This window comes from Triticum dicoccoides, chromosome 7B (assembly GCF_002162155.2).
Source record: "Triticum dicoccoides isolate Atlit2015 ecotype Zavitan chromosome 7B, WEW_v2.0, whole genome shotgun sequence".
NCBI classification, from domain to species: Eukaryota; Viridiplantae; Streptophyta; class Magnoliopsida; order Poales; family Poaceae; genus Triticum; species Triticum dicoccoides.
In genome coordinates, this window is record NC_041393.1 from 102004425 (window position 1) to 102026932 (window position 22508).

Consider the following 22508-nt stretch of genomic DNA (forward strand, 5'->3'; position numbering starts at 1 on the left):
CGCTTGTCATTCTTCTTAAGCGGTGCTCAATGACTCTCTCCCATAGCTTCATTGTATGGCTCATTAGCTTAATTCCACGGTAATTAGTACAACTCTGAACATCCCCCTTGTTCTTGAAGATTGGTACTAATATACTCCGTCTCCATTCTTCTGGCATCTTGTTTGCCCGAAAAATGAGGTTGAAAAGCTTGGTTAGCCATACTATCGCTACGTCCCCGAGACTTTTCCACACCTCAATGGGGATACAATCAGGGCCCATCGCCTTGCCTCCTTTCATCCTTTTTAAAGCCTCCTTCACCTCAGACTCCTGGATGCGCCGCACAAAACGCATGCTGGTCTCATCAAAGGAGTCATTCAGTTCAATGGTAGAACTCTCATTCTCCCCATTGAACAGCTTGTCGAAGTACTCCCGCCATCTATGCTTAATCTCTTCGTCCTTCACCAAGAGTTGGCCTGCTCCGTCCTTGATGCATTTGACTCGGCCAATATCCCTCGTCTTCCTCTCCCGGATCTTAGCCATCTTATAGATGTCCCTTTCACCTTCCTTCGTGCCTAACCGTTGGTAGAGGTCCTCATATGCCCGACCCCTTGCTTCACCAACAGCTCGCTTTGCGGCCTTCTTCGCCATCTTGTACTTCTCTATGTTGTCTGCACTCCTATCCAGGTATAGGCGTCTGAAGCAATCTTTCTTCTCTTTAAGCGCCTTCTGGACATCATCATTCCACCACCAGGTATCGTTATCTTCGCTTCTCCTTCCCCTGGACACTCCAAACTCCTCCGAGGCCACCTTACGAATGCAAGTCGCCATCTTCATCCACACATTGTCCGCATCCCCTCCTTCCTCCCAAGGGCCCTCCTTAAATACCCTCTCCTTGAACACCTGAGCTACCTCCCCCTTGAGTTTCCACCACTTCGTTCTAGCGACCTTGGCACGCTTATCCCGCTGGACACGAATCCGAAAGCGGAAGTCAGCAACCACCAGCTTATGCTGGGGTACAACACTCTCCCCAGGTATCACCTTACAGTCTAGGCACGCACGCCTATCTTCTCTTCTCGAGAGGATGAAATCAATCTGGCTAGAGTGTTGGCCACTACTAAAAGTCACCAGATGTGATTCTCTCTTTCTAAAGTCATCTTTTGTATCATTTATATGCTAGATATTGTCTTTTAATATGTCTTACTTTATTAGTTAAATCGTCATTGCACAAATACTGCCATTGAATACTGTGTTTTGGTTTTTATTAGTTATGCCACATTTTTTTGGGGGGGGGAGGGGGGCGTGACTCAATCCTAGCTCCGCCACTGGATACAACAACCCCATAATTTGAAGTAGCACCTAAAAATTACAAAAGTAGTACGTGGAGGTTCTAACAACATCTCCCTTCGTTGCCACCGTATACTGCTAGATAGGAAACGCGCCTTGGCGCGTGGTGCCTGACTCAACCCATTATCCAAGCGTATAAACAAAGTATATATTATTGCAAGAAAAGTTGCCAAGAATGGATCAGTTTAATGCATATAAGCAGAAAATTGCCTTTATAGATAACATGGTTGTGTCCAATACATGGCATATGCCCAAACAACACTAAATGGGCAGTGCAATCAGTCACACCAAATGCTCAGCAGCATTTTGGCACCAAAAATAAACCAACATGACAGGGCACACATAATATATATTTCAGAGGTAACAAATGGCACACATAATATAGATAACTGAACCATCATATGAATTCTAAAAGTAAGATGCTTGTGATAGTAATGGTTCAGTTATGATAGACAATTCGGATGACATGTCTTTCAAATGCCGAGGTCACAGAAATTATAACATGGAGAGAAACGATATGTACTGTCCATCTATGACATATGTCAATAGCAGTGTAACATATAACTTTGTCTGAACATCTCGCTCGCTCAGGTGTTGTGACGAAGGAACTGCTGATGGTGATCACATGCTCGCCCCGTCTCGCCGATGTGGTAGGCCATGGCGAGCAAGCCTTGCCAGCCTTGCTCGGGTGTTGTGATGTGAGGACCTGCCGATGGACATATCATGTCAACAAAAGAATTCAGTGTGTTTTATTTACAGTGAGAATATAATTCACGCATCGACCTTCTCATAGCTTATTATTACAGCTCCACATGCCAGCCTAACAATCATCCTTAACATCATAAATAAGTGGATCTCACCATTGCACTATGTTCGGCATCAAGGATCTATTTCTGAAACATCTCAATGTACACCTAGCATCAATTGGCCCAACAGTAGTGCTGCAAATAAAATGTGCCACTGTTAGAGCATGCCCCTATTTTTTTACTCTAGCCAACAAATGAGAAAATATGGTAGTTCATGTAGTCTTAGAGCTTAGATTAAAGCAGATTTTATTTTGGTACATAACCATAATATGGTAGTTCGTGCCAGAGTCTAATTCAGTCACCCAATGAGAATTGATATTCATAGAGAACCACAATATTTCAACAATATAAGTACTTTGACTAACAATGAAGATTACAGTTACAACCATGCCATTCTGAAAACCCATATAGACTAAAATATTTTAGTAGTGCGAGCAACACAAGTGGCAAAAAATCTGGAATGAGATGGCTACATAGTACTCCATTTTTTTGAGTAGTGAATAGAAAAGACCACAGTACATGAAGACAGAGAAGCATGGAAACACATTTGTAAATTGGCAAACAGATCTTAGAGGCATATCCTTAATATTATCAATAAAAAGGTACATGAAACTGAAACTATACAAGAACATTTATATCCTAAGAGCTAGTTTCAGTTCCCATTAGATCTGAAACTCAAGCAAACGCGAGATTCATGTCCAGAACAGCAAGCAGACTAACCAGATGTTTTCCCTGGACCTGCATTTCAATCATTAAAAGGGGTGGGTATGCCTTTCTCCTCTCTGGCGGATGGTTATGGGTCCCCCACCATTGCGAGCCTCCTCGTCGCTGGCCTGCGTCGCTGTGAAGGAGTGGTGGCAGCGGCTGTACCTCCTGTTGCCGAGGAGCAGCGGCTCCCAAAGTCCAGCTGCAAGACGACAAACGAATCAGGAAAAGACACACAGCAGACAGCTAGGACATGAGCAGAGGAAAGACTACATGCAATTGTGAATAATTATTAAGGTTGTTCCAGATTCACCGAGACATGAAAAACTGGTACAGTAGTTTCTGATTTTCAGAAGACCTTGGTTATCTGCAGCTTTACATTACCAAGGAAACCTACGTGTACCTACTCTATGGTCAACCAATATTAATATATAGTACTATCTATCCATTTCCAGCTTTGTACAGAAACATCAGAACCATTGAATAAATACTGATGCCACATACAAAAATGCATAGAAGATATAATAGACGACCGGAGCATTTTTCATGCTTGCCTTACCCTTGATGACATAAAAGCAGTCTTAAGCCCGAGCATATCAACAAAGGACTCACAAAGAAGGTGAGAGCCTCACCATGGCAAAGCTATACCATTTCTTCTGCTTCATGGTGATGAACTGATGATTATGGGCTCCATACTCACCGCCGCTCCACCTTGATAATCTCCTTGTTATCCACAACATGGCACCTTGCATCAAAGAAACAATTTAGAACCTGTAAAACCATATTTGGAACTAAGGAGACCTAACATTTTGTAAGATCGGAGTCGTTGAGAGCAAGTTTACTATCATGGCGACTGAAACTATATGCAAATGTGCAGGAAAACAATGGTTGCCTCCTAAATTGGCTAAAGCTAAAGAGAATAATCCATACTTGTCCATGGACTCAACATGCCAGAACTAAATTGGCAAACACTCGATACACACCCTTATCAGGGACAAGACCAGTATAAGCAAAACATAAGTTCGCGACCAACTCGCCACCTCAGACCGAGTTCCTTAGTGGCTTGTAGCAACACAAGTTTTTTAAACATCTCTCTTAGCAACACTCAGTTCCCTTCCCGGAGTAAAGTTGGAGAGCATACCTCTGTTCGGCTTGAAGTTCTACTCCAATGGGTGAGCTAGCTGACAATGTTGAATGAATAACAGGTCCAAAAATCTTTATAAGATCCAATAGCATTTCGAAAGCAGCAATAGCGTTCCTACAAATTTGAGGCGACATAATTAGAAGACACAATAGTTGCTGCTAAGCTAACCATTTTCTACAGCAGGATGCCAATATAAGCATTCATTCACATATTGCATGAATAAGTATACGGGTCTGAACAACACAAGATGATTTTTCTATTTCAATAGTACAGATTTGCAAGAATAAATAGTACAAGTATGAACAAGAAAAAATACAAAAAAGAAAAATGAGCATGAACCTTCCACTCTCCTATATTATCTGAAAAGGAATGCTGCTGAATCAAAACAGCGAGTCAGATTTTTTTGTTCAGATAAGCAATCAGAAACCACATGACAATACCTCTGCTTAGTGCTTCGAACATTGCATCGACTGCGGAATGGCTGATCCAACTCTATATAGCACTGAAGGAGCCATTGAACTTTGCTTCACATCAGTCACCGAACAGTCTTCAGCGCTTCTATATGTGTACACATCAAAGGATCAATGGAGGATAGATGAACTTCAGCATCCAGTCTGCTGCCGTTTTTGTAATCCAGCCTCTGCTTTTCCAGCTCTCATGTTTCAAAATTTGAATCAAATGGACACATCGTGCGCAGGTGACCTGATGCAGCTTACACTTGTCAGCATTGCAACACTCAATAGAGTAGGACCATTAAGCAAGCAAAACTACAGAGGCAAGCAAGATGCAAAACTAAACCCCATGCATAGCATGACATTTTGAATATTAATCAACTATATGTACACACTAAAATTATGCCAATTGATTCCCTCAATGATGATAACTGGATATGCACATATTTTAGAAAGTAAGTAATTCCTTAATATTCAGAACATCAAATATTCAGAAACCATATAGGAACCAATGAAAATTAAGAACTATGACTGTCACCAGAGACGCATTTTTAGGATGGTACGGAACACCGATATATCGACTCAAATTAGCATTACTACTATAAAGGGTAGCCATAATTCAGGAAAAAAACTCTAGTTCTCTCTGTGAGATTACCATTTGCGTTGTACAGATTCTGTACTGATGAAGCAAATATATAGTGAGTCAGTTGTTTCCTTTGTTGTTGGAACTCTAGTGCTCTCTATCAGATTTTCATGGTGTTTGTCTTGCATTTCTTTGCAACCTTACTATGTTCTGACACAAGGCTCTCAGGAACTTATCGTGTCACTCAGGCTAGCCAAACATACAGGATCATCTTCTATTTCCCCACGTGTAGTGGTTCAGCTTTCTTTATGTCATATCTTCTGCTACAGTCAAAATTTTATGAATCTCATAAATCCATACAGATGCATGCTTGTAATCAACAATTATAAAATTAATTTTCTTACTTATTATTTCTTTCTGTACCTAGCCTTTATTCGCCCATATCAGAATTTAGTATGACAAAAATCAAGCAACAATGCAATCCTTTTGTAAGCATCAGCTAGTTGCACCTGAGTGGATACTTTGCGCTTTACAAATTTTAATACTCTTTGCATAACATGCTCTATGGTGTGTCTCAACAGTAACAAGGTAGGATTGAAAGAACCACACCAGTTTCAGATTATATGTATACGCACTTTACTTTCCCAAGAGCTATATATTACTAATTCTGCAAATGCAGTCATGGCAAAAGTGAGTACCATCTCTGCAGTCCAATTTTTGCAATTGCATTGCGCCCTGATTCACAAAACACTTTGAAACCAAAAACACTCATAGCCAAGCGATTACCTTCACGTCCAACCTGGAGATTTGGGGTCAATCTGACCAATCAATATAAACAAACATCCCTCTTGGAACCTAGCTAGCCCACTAATTCCAAACAAGCCAGCCTTTCATGCACAACGGAACAAAACCACCAGCATTCCATGCACAAAGAAACGACAATTGCAGGTCCTACCAGGATCTAGGCAAGGAACAAAAGGCATAGAGGCACATTCCACTAAAAAAGCAAAGAGAATAATACTCCCTTTACCAGAAAAAAGACAAGAAACAAAAGGTCCTCATTGGCCAAACTGCATACCAATCATATCACCATTCAACAGTGGACCTAGCCCTGGAAACGAAGAGGAGAAAAAGGGTTGACCTGCAGATATCTGGGCAGCTTCTGTTCCATGTCCATGAATGGTAACACCTTCAACTTCCTGTAATCAGAAAAGTCATCACATAAATAAAAAAAGAATAAATGGATCAGACCAACAGATCATAGATAGGTTTTCATTATTAATGGGTAGTTATAAGAAAATAGCATCTATGCTGGTAACATGACATGATATTTTTACTTGAACCAAACCTCCAAGATCATGTCAGTGATTAAAACCGGCATTAACCAAACCATCCATACACAATGACTAAGAAGCTAAAAGGACAACCCGCCATGCATCACAAAAAGTATACCCTGTTCTCTTAGCAAAAGCCATTTCTATTCGATGCACTTTCCTTAACAAATTCTATGGAACCTACGACGCCGCAAGTTATATAAGAAATTCCAACCAAAGGGCTCCATTCTTCATCAGTTGTTCTAACCGATCAATGCTCAATAGTCATGGAAACCTCCACTCCCAGTACATACAAATATTTGGAGAAACCCATGGATACAAATTAAAATATAATAGATAAGATACTAATATATAAATGTAGACAACCATCAACAGGCCTTCTCCCATACCAAGTCCACACAATCAGTTCATAGCCTTTTTTAGAACACTTCATAGATATCTAATTGGAATTTTATTTGCCATTTATTTTTTGCAAGTAAAAAAACTGCTAGAAAATATAGAACAAATCCAGTGACTTAAATATACCCAATCGACTAACAAAGCATGCAACTTACCAATAATGAATCATTTAAGCAATAGTTTTAGTGGACCATCCACCTTGAATAATTAACATCTACCATTCCATATGATACGTTGAATCCTACCCCAAGTGTTGTAGCGTATTTCTAGTTTAATTCAGTTATAGTTCTCAACCAAAATTATCTCCATAATCCTCAATCCAAATACTTCAAAGCCGTCGACAACAGTTTATGACAACAGTTTAAATTTGAACAACACTGGCAGAACACGCGCCTTGGCTTGAGGATGCCATGGTTTTACATGTACTTGAGGATGCCTGTCACTATTTAAACTGAATATGTTTAAAGTCCCTATCTGATTTAGACTAAGCAGGAGAACATGGTATGAACTTTAATACTGATGATAAGGTATCATGTATGAACTTTAATGTTCTAAAGACGAGAATATAACGTATCATGTATGAACTTTAATACTGATGATATATAGAGAAACGAACATGTGCCAGATTACTGAATAACCTATCAAGAATTGATATTTGCACAGAAATATGGATTGAGAATTCTGAAACCTGAGCAAGAATGGTTTAACTACAAATATATTCAATCCTTATTTGAATTTATGGCAAGTCAAGAATCCTTTTTTTGTGAGCACTCATTAATTCAAATAATGAAAAGGACACACACTTAATCCAAATCCACATGAATGTTTGCCTTTGTATGATTGTAGAGCCTTAAATTCGCAAACTTAAAATACGAGAGGATGAAACAATTAGCACCAAGAATTGGCCAGGTTGTACAATGACATTTCTTGAAACCAAATGCTAACACAAAGTCAATTAGTGCATAAAAGAGAGATAGATTCAGGAACGCATCTCATACTACCACGTCCTCAAAATAACATCCGCTGCCTTACCTCCTAAGGGGAAGCAGACGCACTCACGTCGTGGCTCTGGCATCTTACATTTTCATCTACAGCGGAACAAAGATGCTCTTGAGTGAACTGAGAGAGCCGGCCTCCAGGTAGATACAACAGATGTGGTCAATCTCAAGCCGACACCTTTTTGCAATCCTGTCATTTAAATTTTTTTCCAGATTAGGTACAATATGAGTCCACATATACAAAAATGGATTACTCTCTATTATTTGACGTTGTGTAGAATTAGAAGTGCATAAACATTATTGTCATCATAAAAGGGAATCCAGGTACATGCATTAAGCATACAGAGACCTATTTCTTGGAAGCAGCACTACTCCCACTTGAGAAATAGGAGCATACAGAGCTGAGCTACAATGAAAAATAACAAAAGACTATTCGGTTGCGGTCAGGAGGACCGAGGAACTAACAAATGGACCAAGTGAACATATTTAGCCGAACTTCACTATAGACAGCTAGTTACCTCTTTATCGACAACGACCATAATGTGTACTGAATGCACATTGTGTAGTGTGGTAGAACTATAGGGAAATTAATGAGCACATACCACCATACATGTTTGGTTACATATGCACTGTAGGAAAAAAACTCGTAGAATATAATACAATCATACATGGTTTTTAGCTATAACTCAAACAGATAGTCTAAAAGTAGAGCAAGTCAGGGTAGACTAACCTGAAACAAGAGAAGCAGCCCCAGTAGGTCTACAGGTGCAGCGACAAGAACATTTTATGCATATGCAGACACACCATATATCCCTGCATTACGACAAAGTACTGGTTAATGGATGGACATATTACCGGCCTACCAGACAACAAATATCTTTTTTCAGTTTGACATAGAAGTACATTTCCAGATAATAGAGATGTTCTATATACTACCTCTAGAGCTCACCAAGTATAGCGATGATAGTCTGGGTCCGGGACGACCATTTCTCTGGTGGTCTTCTCTGCGGTATCTCTCCCAAACCGCGAAGAGAAGGACAAAATAGGTTACCAGATTAAGTCTTACTGAAACCAAACTTTTCGGTAGTGTGAATGCCCTGCCTAGGCCTGATAAGTGTAACAGACTACTCCAGGCAAGAGTAACAATGGTCAATAGACATTTGATGGTCAGGAAAGCAGGGAAATTTTCAGAATGAGAAAGATGCATACATTTAATACTACGTATTAATCAGCACCAACATTCAGGAGACCAGAGAAAAATATATAACATCAAGTATCTAAATCTATAGATTATCAAGTTTGAGTTATACCTGCAAATTAGCAATATATAACATCAAGTATCTAAATCTATAGACGTATTAGTCTAAAAGCAGAGCAAGTCAGGGCACCGGCAACAGCAGACGAGTCTGCGAGGAAAACAAGGGCAAATCAGAGGTGAGGAGAAGCTAGCAGCCAAGAAGAGTGCAGACATACACATATACCTGCAAATCGATGACCACAATAGCAACCACAACAGCAGATTGACAGAGACCTCCACGCAAACAAGATCACAGATCAACTAAGAGCAGCGTGGAAAACCAACGCGAGAAGAGGAAAGGCAGCTCACCACCGGCCCCACCTTGCTCCGCCGCTCCCTCCTGCGCGCGTCCTACCTCACTCGCGAGGGCCGGCGCCGAGCCTGCGCTCCTCCTGCCCGATCCCGATGGGGAGGAGGAGGAGGGAGGCGGCCCGTGCAGAGTTGACCGGGGGCGCGGCGGCGCGCGACCCAGAGCAGTGAGCGCGAGCTTGATGGGGGCCTATGGGGAGGAGGAGAGGCGAGGAGGATGACTGGCGGCGGCGGCAGCTCTCTCCCGAGAGAGACGTGCGGGGAAGAAAGAGAGTGAGGAGAGATCGAACCCTACACTCATTGGGGGGAGGAAGCAGCGAATCGCAAAACGGCAAGTGTTGACCTAGACGCGAAATGACTAAAATGCCCTCGGCGGGGGACGGGAATTTCGGCGGTGGCATGAGATCTTTTACCGTTGGACCGCGCCGACGGGCCGCACGGGACGCGCCCCAGCCCAAGCAAATGACACGCGGGCCCCATCTGCTGGTTACCCCACACGGCAGCGAGACCGGAACGAGTCCGCGAAGTGAGAGAGACCGGGAGAGGGCAGTAACTATTCATTGCTACAGGCGCGGGGGGCGATCCAACGGCCAGAATTTTTCACCGCATCGATCGAACGGTCTGAAACGCATCAAGCAAATTGATCCAACGGCCAGAAATCGCTAATCGCTGAGAGCGTTCGGTAAGCGTCTGAATCCTTATTTCTCGATATGTACCAATCGTGCCACAACAATCAATTCGTGATGGCCAAGACATCCCAAGGCAGGAATAGAGGCTGGATTTAGCCCAACGGTAAAAGACAGACACAGTAACTACGACAACTGGATAGTAAATAGTGTCCGAGCGATCACAGCCGCCGAGCGACGCTAACAGCTGATGGAGCGACGACGGCCGTCGGATAGTCGCGAAGCGTTAACTGAAGATGCGTTGCCGTTTACTGAATAGTATATGGCGACCTGCGTCAGGTACCTGACAGCAACGCACCGCCGCCGCGAGCTACCGGCAGAAAGCAGCCCAAGCGAAAGCGAGCCGCCTGCCTGCCGGCGTGGCGCGGCGGTGCTCGTCACTCGTTTGCGTCTCCACCATTGCTTAGGATGAACTTGGCGATAAGGAAGGTATAACAGCACTGCGCAAAAGGCGAGATTCCCTGCCTCCCCAGCCATGCCATGCCGCACCCCTCTCGGTGTCCGCCCCCGGTGGGCTTGGAATCTCCCGTCCCTTTCGCTCTATACAAGCCCCACTTCCTCCTCCCCTGCCCCAGCCCCCGCGCACGCCATCTGTTCGACGTATTGCCGACATGGCGCTCCCTCGCGCGGGCGTCCTGATCTTTGGTCTTCTGTGCGTGTTCCAACTGTCACATTCATCGTCAGGTCAGAATTGCTCAGTGGGGACTGCTTAAATGGATGCGGTTGTTCTTGCCGTCTTGGCGGTGGTGGGTAAGCTGTGCTTTGTCTTTGCAGACAAGGACGACTTCACCAAGGTCAGGGCGGTGAACTTGGGAGGCTGGCTGGTGGTGGAGGGGTGGATCAAGCCTTCCTTGTTTGATGGCATCCCAAACGGGGACATGCTGGTAGGTCCTCTCTCTTGTTCTCGGACCCAAATGATTGTTATATAGTGCTGTGCATTTTGCTTTGCCTTCTCGTGATGTGGCTATCGGATTCGCTTCAGGATGGCGTGCAGGTGCAGCTCAAGTCTGTTGCCCTCCAGAAGTACGTGAGTGCAGTTGGCGGTGGCGGTGGAAATGTGAACGTGGACCAGGATGCTGCTTCTACATGGGAGACTTTCAAGGTAAACTGTCAAAGGAAAGTGGTTTCTTGGAGTAATGAAAGTGAACTGTTTGGGAAGCTGAATGCTATCGTATCTTGTCTGTTGGATATCTTGGAGAAAACAACGTTGAATAGATACATTCGCATCAACATTTAGGCCCTCATTGTTTTTTCAAGCGCTCCATTTTTGTTCTTCTGTAAAGAACTGAGATGAAAATGCAATACAGAGTAGCATTTTCTTCAACCTTCAAAGACAATATTCGGGTTCCTAAAGATCATCAGGTCTTTAACTCACCAACGTGCCCGGGAAAAAAAACCTCACCAACGTGGCTCAGGAAGACCTAGTTAATTTAGAACTGTCACGAAGTTTAAGGACCCATGTAGTACCCAAGGGCTTAAGGGGAAAACTGAACTGTTTTTACACAGGTCAGGGGGGAAAAATACTGCTTGGTAATATGCAGATGGCTGAATTGTACTATGTGTGTGTGTGTGTTTCCCAGTGGAAGAAGGTGCACTTCTAGTAAACTGCACGAGTTCACTATTTTTACATTTGTCCTCTAGAGCTGTCTTCCATCTTAGTGAGAAATAAATATATCTTACTTGAGGGAAAAGAAACATATACTCAAATAAAACAATCGTATCTTAGTTTGTTCCTAACTGCATTTGTCTTGGCGTTATTTTCAGCTGTGGAGAGTTTCTGATAGTGAATTTCAGTTCCGGTGCCTTAATGGTCAGTTCTTAACAGCGAGTAATCAGAATGTGATATCAGCAACTGCAGATTCACCAGGAGACTCCGAAACATTTTATATCGAACGAAATAATACTATGCTTCACATCAAGCTTGTAAACGGGAGCTATTTGCAGGTATTGATTATGCTGTCGATATGATCTTCAGATGTCAGCAGTTATGCACTCTCATCAGACTCCTTTCTATGGAAATGAAACTAATTAACTAAAGCTTCAGCATTGCAACCAGGAAAGTTGATGTATACTCCATTATTCAGGTCACAAACAACAATCAGCTTACTTCAAACTATCGGTCCCAACCTGGATGGGGTGATGATATGGCAACATTCCAAATGACAATAGCTGCCAACAACTTGCATGGAGATTACCAGCTTGCTAATGGGTATGGACCTGCGCAGGCAAAAGCAGTCTTGACTGTAAGTCTTATAATTTCAGAGTTGTGTCACCTCCTCCCAGTCTGTGGTGCAGAGTTTTATCCCATACAAGCATTCATTTGCTATTTTACACAATTTGCAGGAACACCGAAAGAGCTTTGTTACTGGAAATGACTTCCTTATCCTCTCGCAAAACGGTATAAATGCGGTCAGGATTCCAGTTGGATGGTGGATTGCGTATGATCCTGATCCACCCGCTCCATTTATTGGTGGCTCCCTTGAGAACCTTGATAGAGCATTCTACTGGGCACAGTAGGTCTAGCCCCTAAACTGTCCTTGATTGTTACTCCCACAATAAAAAATCTTTTAAAGTTTGAGACTGCACCATATGGTGGATCTGATTTTGAGATCAGGGTTTATGGCTTGAAGTGCATCATCGATCTTCATGCGGCTCCTGGATCTCAAAACGGAATGGAGCACAGTGCTAGTAGGGATGGTTCAGTAGATTGGCCTTCAGAGGTTAACATACAGAAAACTCTGGATGTCATTAAATTTTTAGCTCAAAGGTAACATTAACTCTTTCACTCTCCCTAAAAAAATGAAACTCTTTCACTCTATTTCCTAGTTACGAAATTTTTCCTTTGTGTGGACAAAACATTTCTTGATGATGCCATTGGTGACATCAGGCCACGAAAGTTAACAAAGGCATCACCAAGTTGGAAAATAGACTTTCAGTTCTCATTCTCAATAGATCTTTGAAAGATTAATTTCTCTCATCCTTCAAAGATCTTACAAATAAAAGGTGGTGGACAATGGGCAGCCATAGGCGTTTGTGCAACTTGGCATTACTCATTTTTCAACAATATGTACTCTTGGTCACTAGAATAAGGGAGAAAAGGCAACTTCGGAAAACATGTTAACAAAATTAACAATGTCTGATCCGTTCACTAATGAGGAGATACATGAAAGTGAAGAGCCATGTTTTGGATTCACCGACATTATTTTTCACATGAAAAACGAGATTCTATCTATCACAATTTTCTCAGTTCTAACAAAGTAACAAGCCATATTGTCCTTTATCTGCAGGTATGCAGACGATTCCTCGCTTCTAGGTATTGAGCTTCTGAACGAGCCTTCTGCAGGAGCAGTCCCACTAGACACTCTAGTGTCGTATTACAAAAGAGGCTACAAAATTGTACGAAGTTATTCGGAGACAGCTTATGTTATATTCTGCCAGAGGATAGGGAATGCAGACCCAATGGAGCTTTATCAGGCTGATCTGGGCCCAACTAACACTGTTGTTGACTTGCATTACTACAATCTGTTTGATCCTTATTATGAGAAGCTTAATGCAACAGAGAACATACGGTTCGTTTACGAAAAGAGACTGCCTCAGGTGCGGGCCTTGAACAGCGCAAATGGACCTCTTGTTTTTGTCGGTACGTGCTGCATACTATTACAACTTGCGTAAAAATTCAGACAGGTCATTTGGATTTTGGTCTATCATTTAACTGTAGGTGTTTCTCAGTGTACCCTTCTCTTTATAAAGACTTTACTATGTCAATTCCTCAGGAGAGTGGGTGAATGAATGGAATGCGGCAAATGCTTCACAGATTCAATACCGATCTTTTGGAAAAGCTCAATTGGAGGTCTTCGGAGAAGCCTCCTTTGGCTGGTCTTATTGGACAGTCAGGTGCAACAGCGTGCACTGGGATTATGAATGGAACGTAAGGAATAGGTATCTTCTTATTGGTAAGCAGTTTGTTCTTCAGCTGCCTTCAACTACAGTCACTTAAACACAATCGAGGCTGAGCCGGGAACAACCCGGCGCGGGGGGCCGATCGACTGCTACTCCCTACGATACTAAATCAGCGTAAGCCATCGGTTAAATTGGAAGCATCTTCCAAAAAATAAAATTATTTGGCCCAGTTTTGAACGGAAGAACCCAAAACATAGGAATAAGAAAAAAAACGTAGGAATTAAAACCATAGAATTTATTTAAAAATTCACTTGGGAAAACTTTAAAATTGTCACTTGGGTGTCATGCGGGGAAAACGAAGAAAGTGTAGACACAAAGAGAAGAATACATGAGGTAGAACCTCAAGTTTGTTTTCCTCCAAAATTTCTAGGTTATGGCATGTTCCATTGGAATGTAGGATACCAGTTCCTTTATTCCAAAATGTATCAAGGGAATATTTTTCTATAGGAATCATATCCTTTGAAATTCCTTAGTTTTTCCTCTCTTTTTTTGAAGAGTCCTAAGTTTTTCCTTTGTTCCAAACATGGCCGTAACTACCTGAGGTTACCCGATGGGCTGACCCACTTGCATCCAAGCTAGCAATGTAGAAGTGTAGCATCCTCTGCTATTTTATTGACAGTCGTGCTGCTTAATGCTGTTATTATTTCCTTTTGCAGTTTGATTCAATATATTCTCCATGTCAGGTGAGTTTAACATGATACATCTTTTCTTCTGTAGGGGGTTCGCCATTACAAAGAGCAAATTACATGATGCTTGTGGCAGGATGTCTTGTGTATCTTTTGTTATTGACGTTGATACAATAGACATATGGCAAAAAAAAATAGTCCACATTTGACAGGAAGATTTATTGAAGCGTCAAAGACAACTCCAAATGTCAAAGGCCCAAAGGGTCATCAAACCATGTCAATCTAATGACCTAAATTGCTCTACTGCTGAGCATCAAAATGTTTAGCGCGTAATTAATATTACATGGAACATTGGCTTGCAACTAATATCCTATCTAACATCTACGTGTATTGCATGTACACGATTGCTAGTGTACTTTTAAGGAGCGCCTTAACAATAATTTAGCTTATTGAAGAGTCAAAAACAAACTCCACGCAACTTTTGTGATCACCTCCCCAAGAAGGATAACTCATAAATCATTCCGTATGACTTATCTGTTCCACGGGAACTAGTAATCCTCCTCTCCGCAGCTCCAAAATTGTGAATTCTCGTGGCCAAATAAGAAGCTTGACCAGATACTAACGCCCCATTCAGTTTCTGATGTCACCGCTGCTTGATATCACCGCATAGTTCCGAAGCCTTAACTCAGAGTCTTGCTCAGCATGAGATAAATCAGCATGACAAAGCCAAGCCCGATCATGAAATTTTGGCTCTTCATATTTTCAGCAATGAGCTCCAACCTGTAAGTTTCAACCAGTAGATAGCTGCTCGTAAAGCCTGTTCGAAATTTCATCTTTATTACTACCATATGATGCAAGCTATAAAACAGAACGACGAATGTTGTGCGACAGATGAAACTTTGCTTGCACGCCAGGCCTACCAGGCTACAGCGATCAGGATAAGGTAGAGTCAGCACATCAATCAGTGCATGAACATTAACTAAGCGTGCAGTTCTCAATTATATCTCATGAACTTCCCATGATGGTCAAAGACAATCGGAATAAATGACGAGGCAATAGATTACCAGTTTCCTGTTGCAAAAAAACTCTGTTCTTTCGTGGCTTCCTCTGCTGCAAAGTCTTCCAACAGTGCACGCTGACGTTCGTTAACCTTCCTGCAGATTAAAAATTGATATTGTCATAAATCTAACAAAAGAGGAGTGTACTGATGACATATACTATAGCATAAAAATACTGCACAGAAAAAGCAAAGGATTAAGGGTAAGGCCATTTGAATGCGCCAAACTTAAAAGTTAAGCTTTAGCGTAAACTAAACAGAAAAGCAAGAGCTAAGCAGAAACCAAATTGAAGCGTTAAGTGCTAACGAATGTTGTGTCTCATCACTATTGTAGCTCAATAACCAGTGGTCTGCCTATAGAATGATAAAAGCTACTTCCTCCGTCCGGAAATCTAAAACAGCGTCACTTATTTCTGAACGGAGGGAGTGCAAATTAGCAGAGCGCTGGATTAATACTATCATGGGGCCTCAATCATCCCTTTCAAACAGTGTTTACTGAAAGCCATTAACTGAACCTCTAGGATTTCTACTTCCACCTAAGGCAGAGTTCAAGTTCCTTTTAACATTCATTTCCTTTAGTTCCATGCGCCGACCAGATCACCAAAAGCATTAGGGAAATGTGAACAATCTACTCACACAAGTCACACTACGATATTTTCACTCTGAGTGTTCATATCCTGCCCGTCACAAAACCTAATACCATTAATGGTACAAAGAGGTGTAACTAGGTTAGGCTCAGTAATGTCATGGCTCTTACTAAGTACTAGCAAGTTAAACTCGCTAGTATAACACAATGTTCTTACAAGTTTGACTTCATGTTACCACAACCAGTCCAGAAGAATATCTATTGCATCCTATGCTTTGCTTCATATGATGGAAGCCGAATGTATTAGCAAAGCCATTCTCGTGGAATGCAAGTTGAAAGGGAATCGAACATAACCATTTTAACCTCATGGACAAATACATGAGCAAAGTAGAATAGCACTGTACAAAACAGTGCAATGGGTAATGTCTGTAAAAAGGGCATCAAGAAAAATACAAGCAACTTACAATGGAAAATGTATTTTGAAACGGACATGTTGGTCTCCGAAATATCCTGCCTGGTTTGGTAATTCCAATCCTGATAACATTACTATCGTTAGCACTTGACCATAAGCAAACTGCTGACTTAAATTAGTTTATTTGCATAACCTACCTTTCCCCCTTAAAACGACAACTTGCCCTGGTTGAACTCCTTTGGGTATCTGAAAAATAAATAACAACAAATGTCAACTAAAGTAACAAATAGAGGGGGGAGAGATATTCTCTAGAACTTAAAAGCATGTCCACTCAACAAATAGATGGCTACATGCTTCTCAAAAGAAATATCTAGCCATGCCAGACCCAGATGTTCTAACTAGAAACGGTCCACTCTAGAAGCATTAAAATAACAGCAGGGAGGTTAAGTGCCTAATTAAGCTAGTATGAAAAATACAAGATATCATGATAACAGAAGTTTGAAGTGCTTTTGACATTTTCTCAGTAGGAATACATGTATGTCTTTTTCCCACCAGGTATTGTTACCTTAATTTCTGTTTTACCATCTAAAGTGGGCACTTCGATTTTTCCACCAAGCATTGCCTACGCAAGAAAGGTAAATGATCAGCAAAAACCCAACACCAAAGCACCAATTAACAACAGAAACTCAAATGTCCACATACACCAACAAATGCACATTAATACAAGACTACCACATTAAAACTTTGACAGCTACTAGTAATAGTCATGAACTAATGATAGTGATGTCTCCCAATTCCAAAACCTAACAAACTATCATTTCTTATTCCTCCATCTCTCTAGGTTCATCTGTGCAGCATTTCTCAAAGGTCCAAAACGAATATCATGAATTGTTTTGCTGAACAGACTAAATTTGTCCTGAATTAGACATTAGAATAAATTATACTCCCTCCGTTCCAGAATATAAGGTGTATCGGTTTCCGTGCAAGTCAACCGTTTGAAAGTTTGACCAAGATTATAGAACAAACTAGAAACATCTACAATACCTAATAGATAAAATATGAAACTACCTTTCATGATCGATCAAATGATATAAATTTCATATTGTGGATATTCATATATTTTTCTCAAAACTTGGTCAAACTTGCACTCGTTTGACTTTTGAAAAAACAAATACACCTTATATAAAGGAACGGAGGGAGTATGAACTAATCTTGGCATAAGCTGTAAGCTACAGATGGAAATAAAGTCACAAGACACAGAAGTAGGAAAGCAGTTCCTGAGAAATAGGACAATTCTTCAAAAGCTTGCTCTACAAAGGAGCAAAATAGTACGACAGCAGTACAAAAGAAGTTCCTGAAAGATATTTGCTACTACCTGTGTGAAGCTTATCTTTTTGTCCACATGTACATCAGCACCATCTCGAACAAATACTGGATCACTTGCTACCTACGATATACATGGTTCATGGAAGAATTAAAAGCTGGATTGCTTGATATAAAAGAGCTGGTAGAGCAGAATCATTCTACAAGGTTATGACAGCGGAGGCTAATAGCCCCCCAGGCAGCACAACTGTTGTACAGATAGTTTTAATTCATTGGTACATACACCAAACCAACTACACCCTCACAAAACGGTCTTATATTAGTTTACACAGAGGGAGTACTTGTTAGTCGTGACTTGTGAGAACGAAACCATACCTTATAGAGAGGCATGCCAAGTTCAGTAGCATCAAACATGCATAAAGATGAGGAATCAAACAATGCAACAGAAATTCATTATACTGGTCACAAATGCCTCAACATTCATATGATTGGATAAACTATAAGCAGCTGGAGCTTATGTAGGTACCTTTTCTTTGATAAAGGACATTTTCATTCAATCAATATATCAAGATGATACAACAGCCAACACGCCCAATATGACCCAAAAAAATATATCATTTTACAGCAAAATATATAATGCAAGCCTAAGATGGGGTAGGTGACCGATATTAAGTAAAAGCCCTAGTGCTGCACATTGCAGCACCAGGCACACCTAGCAATATTAGCATCGAAGACAGCTAACTAGTGAGATGTCAGCCGGTACTATTTATGGTTCCCCAGGAGAAACCCTGCAAAAGTGGTTCGATTGAATGCTGAAATGCAACACTCCCTACACAGGTACACCTACTGTTCATCTCAGCCAGCACATACTTTCTGATGTTACAGTTCAATGGGAAAATATTATGTCTTAATATCTTTAAATAAACAAAGGTAGCATAACTGCAGTTCACAAATTCAATTAACTAAAAACCAATATGGTTCCAAATAGGTCAGAATGTCAAATGTCACGAAACAATTTCATACGAAATCGGATTTGCTTCTAGAACCCTTATTTTTTTTCATTCCAGATTGGCACTTTCAGTAGTAAGTAATTAAGTATATCTGAACAATTAACTAAAATGCAGAAACATGTGAAGTTGTGAACCACTGAACCTCAGTATTACAGAACAAATAAGTGGATATACGAAATAAAGAATTAAAAGTATGACAGTATTCTCACTCGAAGCTTAATGTATAGACTTCCAGGTATGGCTCCACGTCGACCGCTATTTCCAGCCTCCCGTACATGAATTGTGTCACCAGAATCAACTCCTACAAAAACAAATCTTTGGTAAAGTCAAGAGAAAAACAACATTCACGGTCTAACAAAAAATTAAGTGAAAGAAACATGCAGCGGCTGCAAACAACTATGAAGCAGTATCCTTCTTACTGATGAAAAATAAAACCTAGGAACTAGGACAGCTACCAGCCTACAAAAGTTAACATGTTTGACGTTTCACATAACTCATGAATAAGCTTATATGCGCAAAGAAATGTACGAACCAACTATGCAAGTCAAGTTTCAGGAAGAACTAATGCGCGAACAACATATATGAGCGTACTATAGTGATGCAGCAGGATTTTTGGCATGTAATTGTTTTATCCCTAACTTCTGTGTATTAAACATGGTAGAAATATCAAGAATATAGCATGTGATAGATCCGCCTCCAAAGGACATAACTCCAGGATGGTCTAAAATTATAACATTTTGGCAATTGTATTAGAACGAAGACAGGCTCTAGAGCAAGCAACTCAGAAATAATCCAAAGATATAATCATATGAAGGCATTTCTGTGAAAGAAGCTGGTTGGCAGAAGACAATTGAACTATTGAAGCTTAGCTGCACAGCACCTGCTGGAATGATCACGTTTGCATATTTCATACCATCTACCACCCCTGCACCTTTGCATGTTAGGCAGTGATCCTGTGAAAATCGTCATGCATGAGATAGATTTAAAAAATCTGACAAACTTTACATGTTACTCAATACCTTAATCACTTTCCCGAAGCCTCTGCAAGTAGTACAAATGGATGTGAACGGATACATACTAACCTGCACAAAACAACAGTGCAGAGCTTACAAACAATACCCTTCATTGATACTCCCTCCGTTCCTAAATATTTGTCTTTTTAGAGATTTCAAATGGACTACCACATACGGATGTATATAGACATATTTTAGAGTGTAGATTCGCTCATTTTGCTACGTATGTACTGTAGTCACTTGTTGAAATCTCTAGAAAGACAAATATTTAGGAACGGAGGGAGTATTTGCAAAAAAAAAAAAAAATAAGGCATAAAAACAAATACTTACTTTTCCTGCACCTTTACAAGAAGGGCAAACATATTTTCTTGCATTGGCCAAGTATCCTCTCCCATCTACATTTGAACATATATGAGGAGTTTTTCTCACAAAAAAAGCAAGATAAGCATGGGATAAATTAGGACAGTAACTACTACATAAGAGTAAGATTGGAGCTTTAAGTCAAGCATTTATTGTCATTTTAATATTATGTGATTGTAATGTTACATAATCAAGCAAGTTATCACCAACATTAGTGTTATAAGTCCAATTTATGTCCAATAAAAAGATCTACTGGCATGCGGATTACATCACAGCCACAGTAACCACATATGTTATTTTCCACACTAGGAAATGGTTTGAAATTGACTACTGCTGAAAATTGAAGTATTAATTTGCATACCTCCGTAATAGTATTCAAACGGGAGAACAGAAAACAGAAACACAGACCTACCTATCTTGCAGTTCATTTAACCTATCAGCTATTCATTTAGATACAACTGACATCTAGACATGCTTTGGAAAGAGTAATGGGGGAGATGAAACCATGATACCAATGGATGATGATATTATCTACTCCCTCCGTCCCATAATATAAGAGCGTTTTGGACACTAGTGTAGTATAAAGAAGGTTCTTATATTATGGGACGGAGGAGTAGTTTATATCATGTGACATCGAACTGAATGCAAACCAGGACAACCTAATGGAATCTGACCTTCATTGATTAAGCTAGAGAAAAAACCAAGTGAATTACAGTAGCTCAATACTATGTGCCTACAACAGACTACCCAGATAGAAAAGCCAGAGAGAAACAAATAAGTTCAGGAAAATGTCAAAATATAATAGAAGAAACTTTGAATTTAACTCTGCTGGCAAATTTATTTCCGCATAAATGTCTAGATGTCTACAAAATTACTACAAGCGATAGGTGTAATATAAATAAGAATAGCAATATCTCTAAATATGTACTAACCACATGAGTAACAGAGATTCTTTGCACTGAAGGGAACTTCCTTCGTACATCCTTTAGCAGCTTCGCCAAAAGACAGATTCAGCTCTATCTACTTAAGTCAAGAGATAAGATTAGTTCATGACTAAAGGTGTTGTTACTTAGACATGCAAGAAGAAGAATCTGAAGAATGAACCTCAATGTCACTGGCATGTACATCCACATCATGCTGGAAAACCTGAAAAGAAAGAGAATTAATGGTACTCCCATGTGAAACGTTGAAGTAAAATTAAAAGGGAAAGGTATGAATTACCTCTGAGAATACTTTGTAGAACTGATTAGAAAAAGGACCATCATTTTGTCTGTAGAATTCTGCAAAAGGGTCGGCGTTCTGTTTGTTGAATCTTGAAAATGGATCTTCATAGGATCCATCGAACTCCCCCCTACCCCTTGTGGAATTTGCAGCTGACCCTCCAGAAAATAGCTGCAGTATTACAGCATAACATAAACTTAATGTGTACAGGAACTCACAGACTTCAAATTGTAAATTCAAAGAGCTTGAGAAGTAATGAACTGGGCCATTTACTTTCAATAGTAGATAACAGAAATTGGAATGTTGCTGCTCCATAAATAAAATATAAAACTACCACTAAAAAAATCATGAAAGAGAGAGGATAAAGTGCTAACAGCAGGTTGCAACTTATTACCATATCATACTGCTGTCTCTTTGAAGGATCCCGAAGAGTCTAGAGGCCAACAAAACAAACATATGGCACTGTTAATTTAGGCATAATAATCAACAGCAAAGCTAAAGACATGGTGGTAACTTACTTGCCTCGTATGCGTCTCTTACTTCCTGAAACATCCTTTTCGCAGCAGTATTTCCTCTATTTGTGTCTGGATGGTACTTCTTTGCAAGCTACAGGAAAATTGTTTTGAGCTTTAGAATCAGAAAACTTATTTCAACCAAGTAGCCATACCGTGGGAATGCCTCTTAAAATATATTTTTACTCCTTCCCTCCCCGCGCCGCCACCCGTGAGGCGGCCGGCGAGGGCCCCCAGATCCGCCCGCCGCGAGCCTCCCCTCCTCCTCCCTCCTCCCTCGCCGCCGCCAGGGGGCGCGGCCGGGCGAAGCCCGACCGTCGCCGGCGGCGGCGGGGCCTGCTCTTCCCCCGGCACGACGGGGCGGCGCGGGCTGCTTCTTCGGGTGCGGGCG

At 41.0% G+C, this 22508-nt stretch overlaps 2 protein-coding genes and 1 long non-coding RNA gene across 20 annotated transcripts in view; 1 reads left to right on the top strand and 2 right to left on the bottom strand.

Moving 5' to 3' along the window:
• Positions 1-1519: 1519 nt before the first annotated feature.
• On the bottom strand, positions 1520-9599 carry LOC119337388. Of its 14 annotated transcripts, none has more exons than XR_005163271.1 (13): positions 9352-9599; positions 9227-9276; positions 9056-9151; positions 8695-8869; positions 8476-8558; positions 7780-7935; positions 6156-6213; positions 4420-4681; positions 3977-4093; positions 3468-3580; positions 2851-3037; positions 2185-2265; positions 1520-2030 (listed from the first exon to the last, which is right to left on the bottom strand). It is a non-coding gene; the product is annotated as an uncharacterized LOC119337388 (long non-coding RNA). The 14 variants fall into 14 exon arrangements; XR_005163280.1 differs by adding an exon at positions 5087-5334 and having other exon boundaries at positions 8695-9151; XR_005163281.1 differs by adding an exon at positions 5087-5334 and having other exon boundaries at positions 6093-6213; positions 8695-9151.
• A 160-nt stretch (positions 9600-9759) lies between these two features.
• On the top strand, positions 9760-14862 carry LOC119337385 (probable glucan 1,3-beta-glucosidase A). The gene is made up of 10 exons (XM_037609512.1): positions 9760-10721; positions 10812-10921; positions 11020-11139; positions 11802-11981; positions 12122-12280; positions 12381-12550; positions 12652-12804; positions 13325-13677; positions 13811-13990; positions 14715-14862. Exons 1-10 carry the CDS (start codon positions 10649-10651, stop codon positions 14798-14800), a joined length of 1584 nt encoding a protein of 527 aa, XP_037465409.1. The 5' UTR covers positions 9760-10648; the 3' UTR covers positions 14801-14862.
• The window catches only part of LOC119337386 (chaperone protein dnaJ 1, mitochondrial-like), a 10844-nt gene continuing 3154 nt past the window's right edge, over positions 14819-22508 (bottom strand). For 4 of the 5 annotated variants that reach the window (XM_037609514.1, XM_037609513.1, XM_037609517.1 and 1 more), the window contains 15 exons: positions 22128-22211; positions 22000-22038; positions 21606-21776; positions 21489-21530; positions 21317-21404; positions 20355-20419; positions 20031-20093; positions 19892-19964; positions 19221-19312; positions 18054-18125; positions 17244-17300; positions 16876-16924; positions 16731-16800; positions 15688-15777; positions 14819-15403 (listed from right to left, as the gene is read on the bottom strand). In XM_037609514.1, coding sequence (XP_037465411.1) covers positions 15304-15403; positions 15688-15777; positions 16731-16800; positions 16876-16924; positions 17244-17300; positions 18054-18125; positions 19221-19312; positions 19892-19964; positions 20031-20093; positions 20355-20419; positions 21317-21404; positions 21489-21530; positions 21606-21776; positions 22000-22038; positions 22128-22211 — 1155 coding nt within the window. In that variant the 3' untranslated portion in view covers positions 14819-15303. Of the gene's footprint in view, positions 15441-15687; positions 15778-16730; positions 16801-16875; positions 16925-17243; positions 17301-18053; positions 18126-19220; positions 19313-19891; positions 19965-20030; positions 20094-20354; positions 20420-21316; positions 21405-21488; positions 21531-21605; positions 21777-21999; positions 22039-22127; positions 22212-22508 lie in introns of all 5 variants that reach the window. The other variant, XM_037609515.1, reaches the window with a different exon arrangement.

Excerpts from the sequence above, each read along its gene's own strand:
- LOC119337385 (XM_037609512.1), top strand. The coding sequence starts at position 10,649 with ATGGCGCTCCCTCGCGCGGGCGTCCTGATCTTTGGTCTTCTGTGCGTG. Across the intron at positions 12,805-13,324 it reads ATTAAATTTTTAGCTCAAAG|GTATGCAGACGATTCCTCGC; the intron begins GTAACATTAACT and ends CTTTATCTGCAG. Across the intron at positions 13,991-14,714 it reads GAATAGGTATCTTCTTATTG|GGGGTTCGCCATTACAAAGA; the intron begins GTAAGCAGTTTG and ends TTTCTTCTGTAG.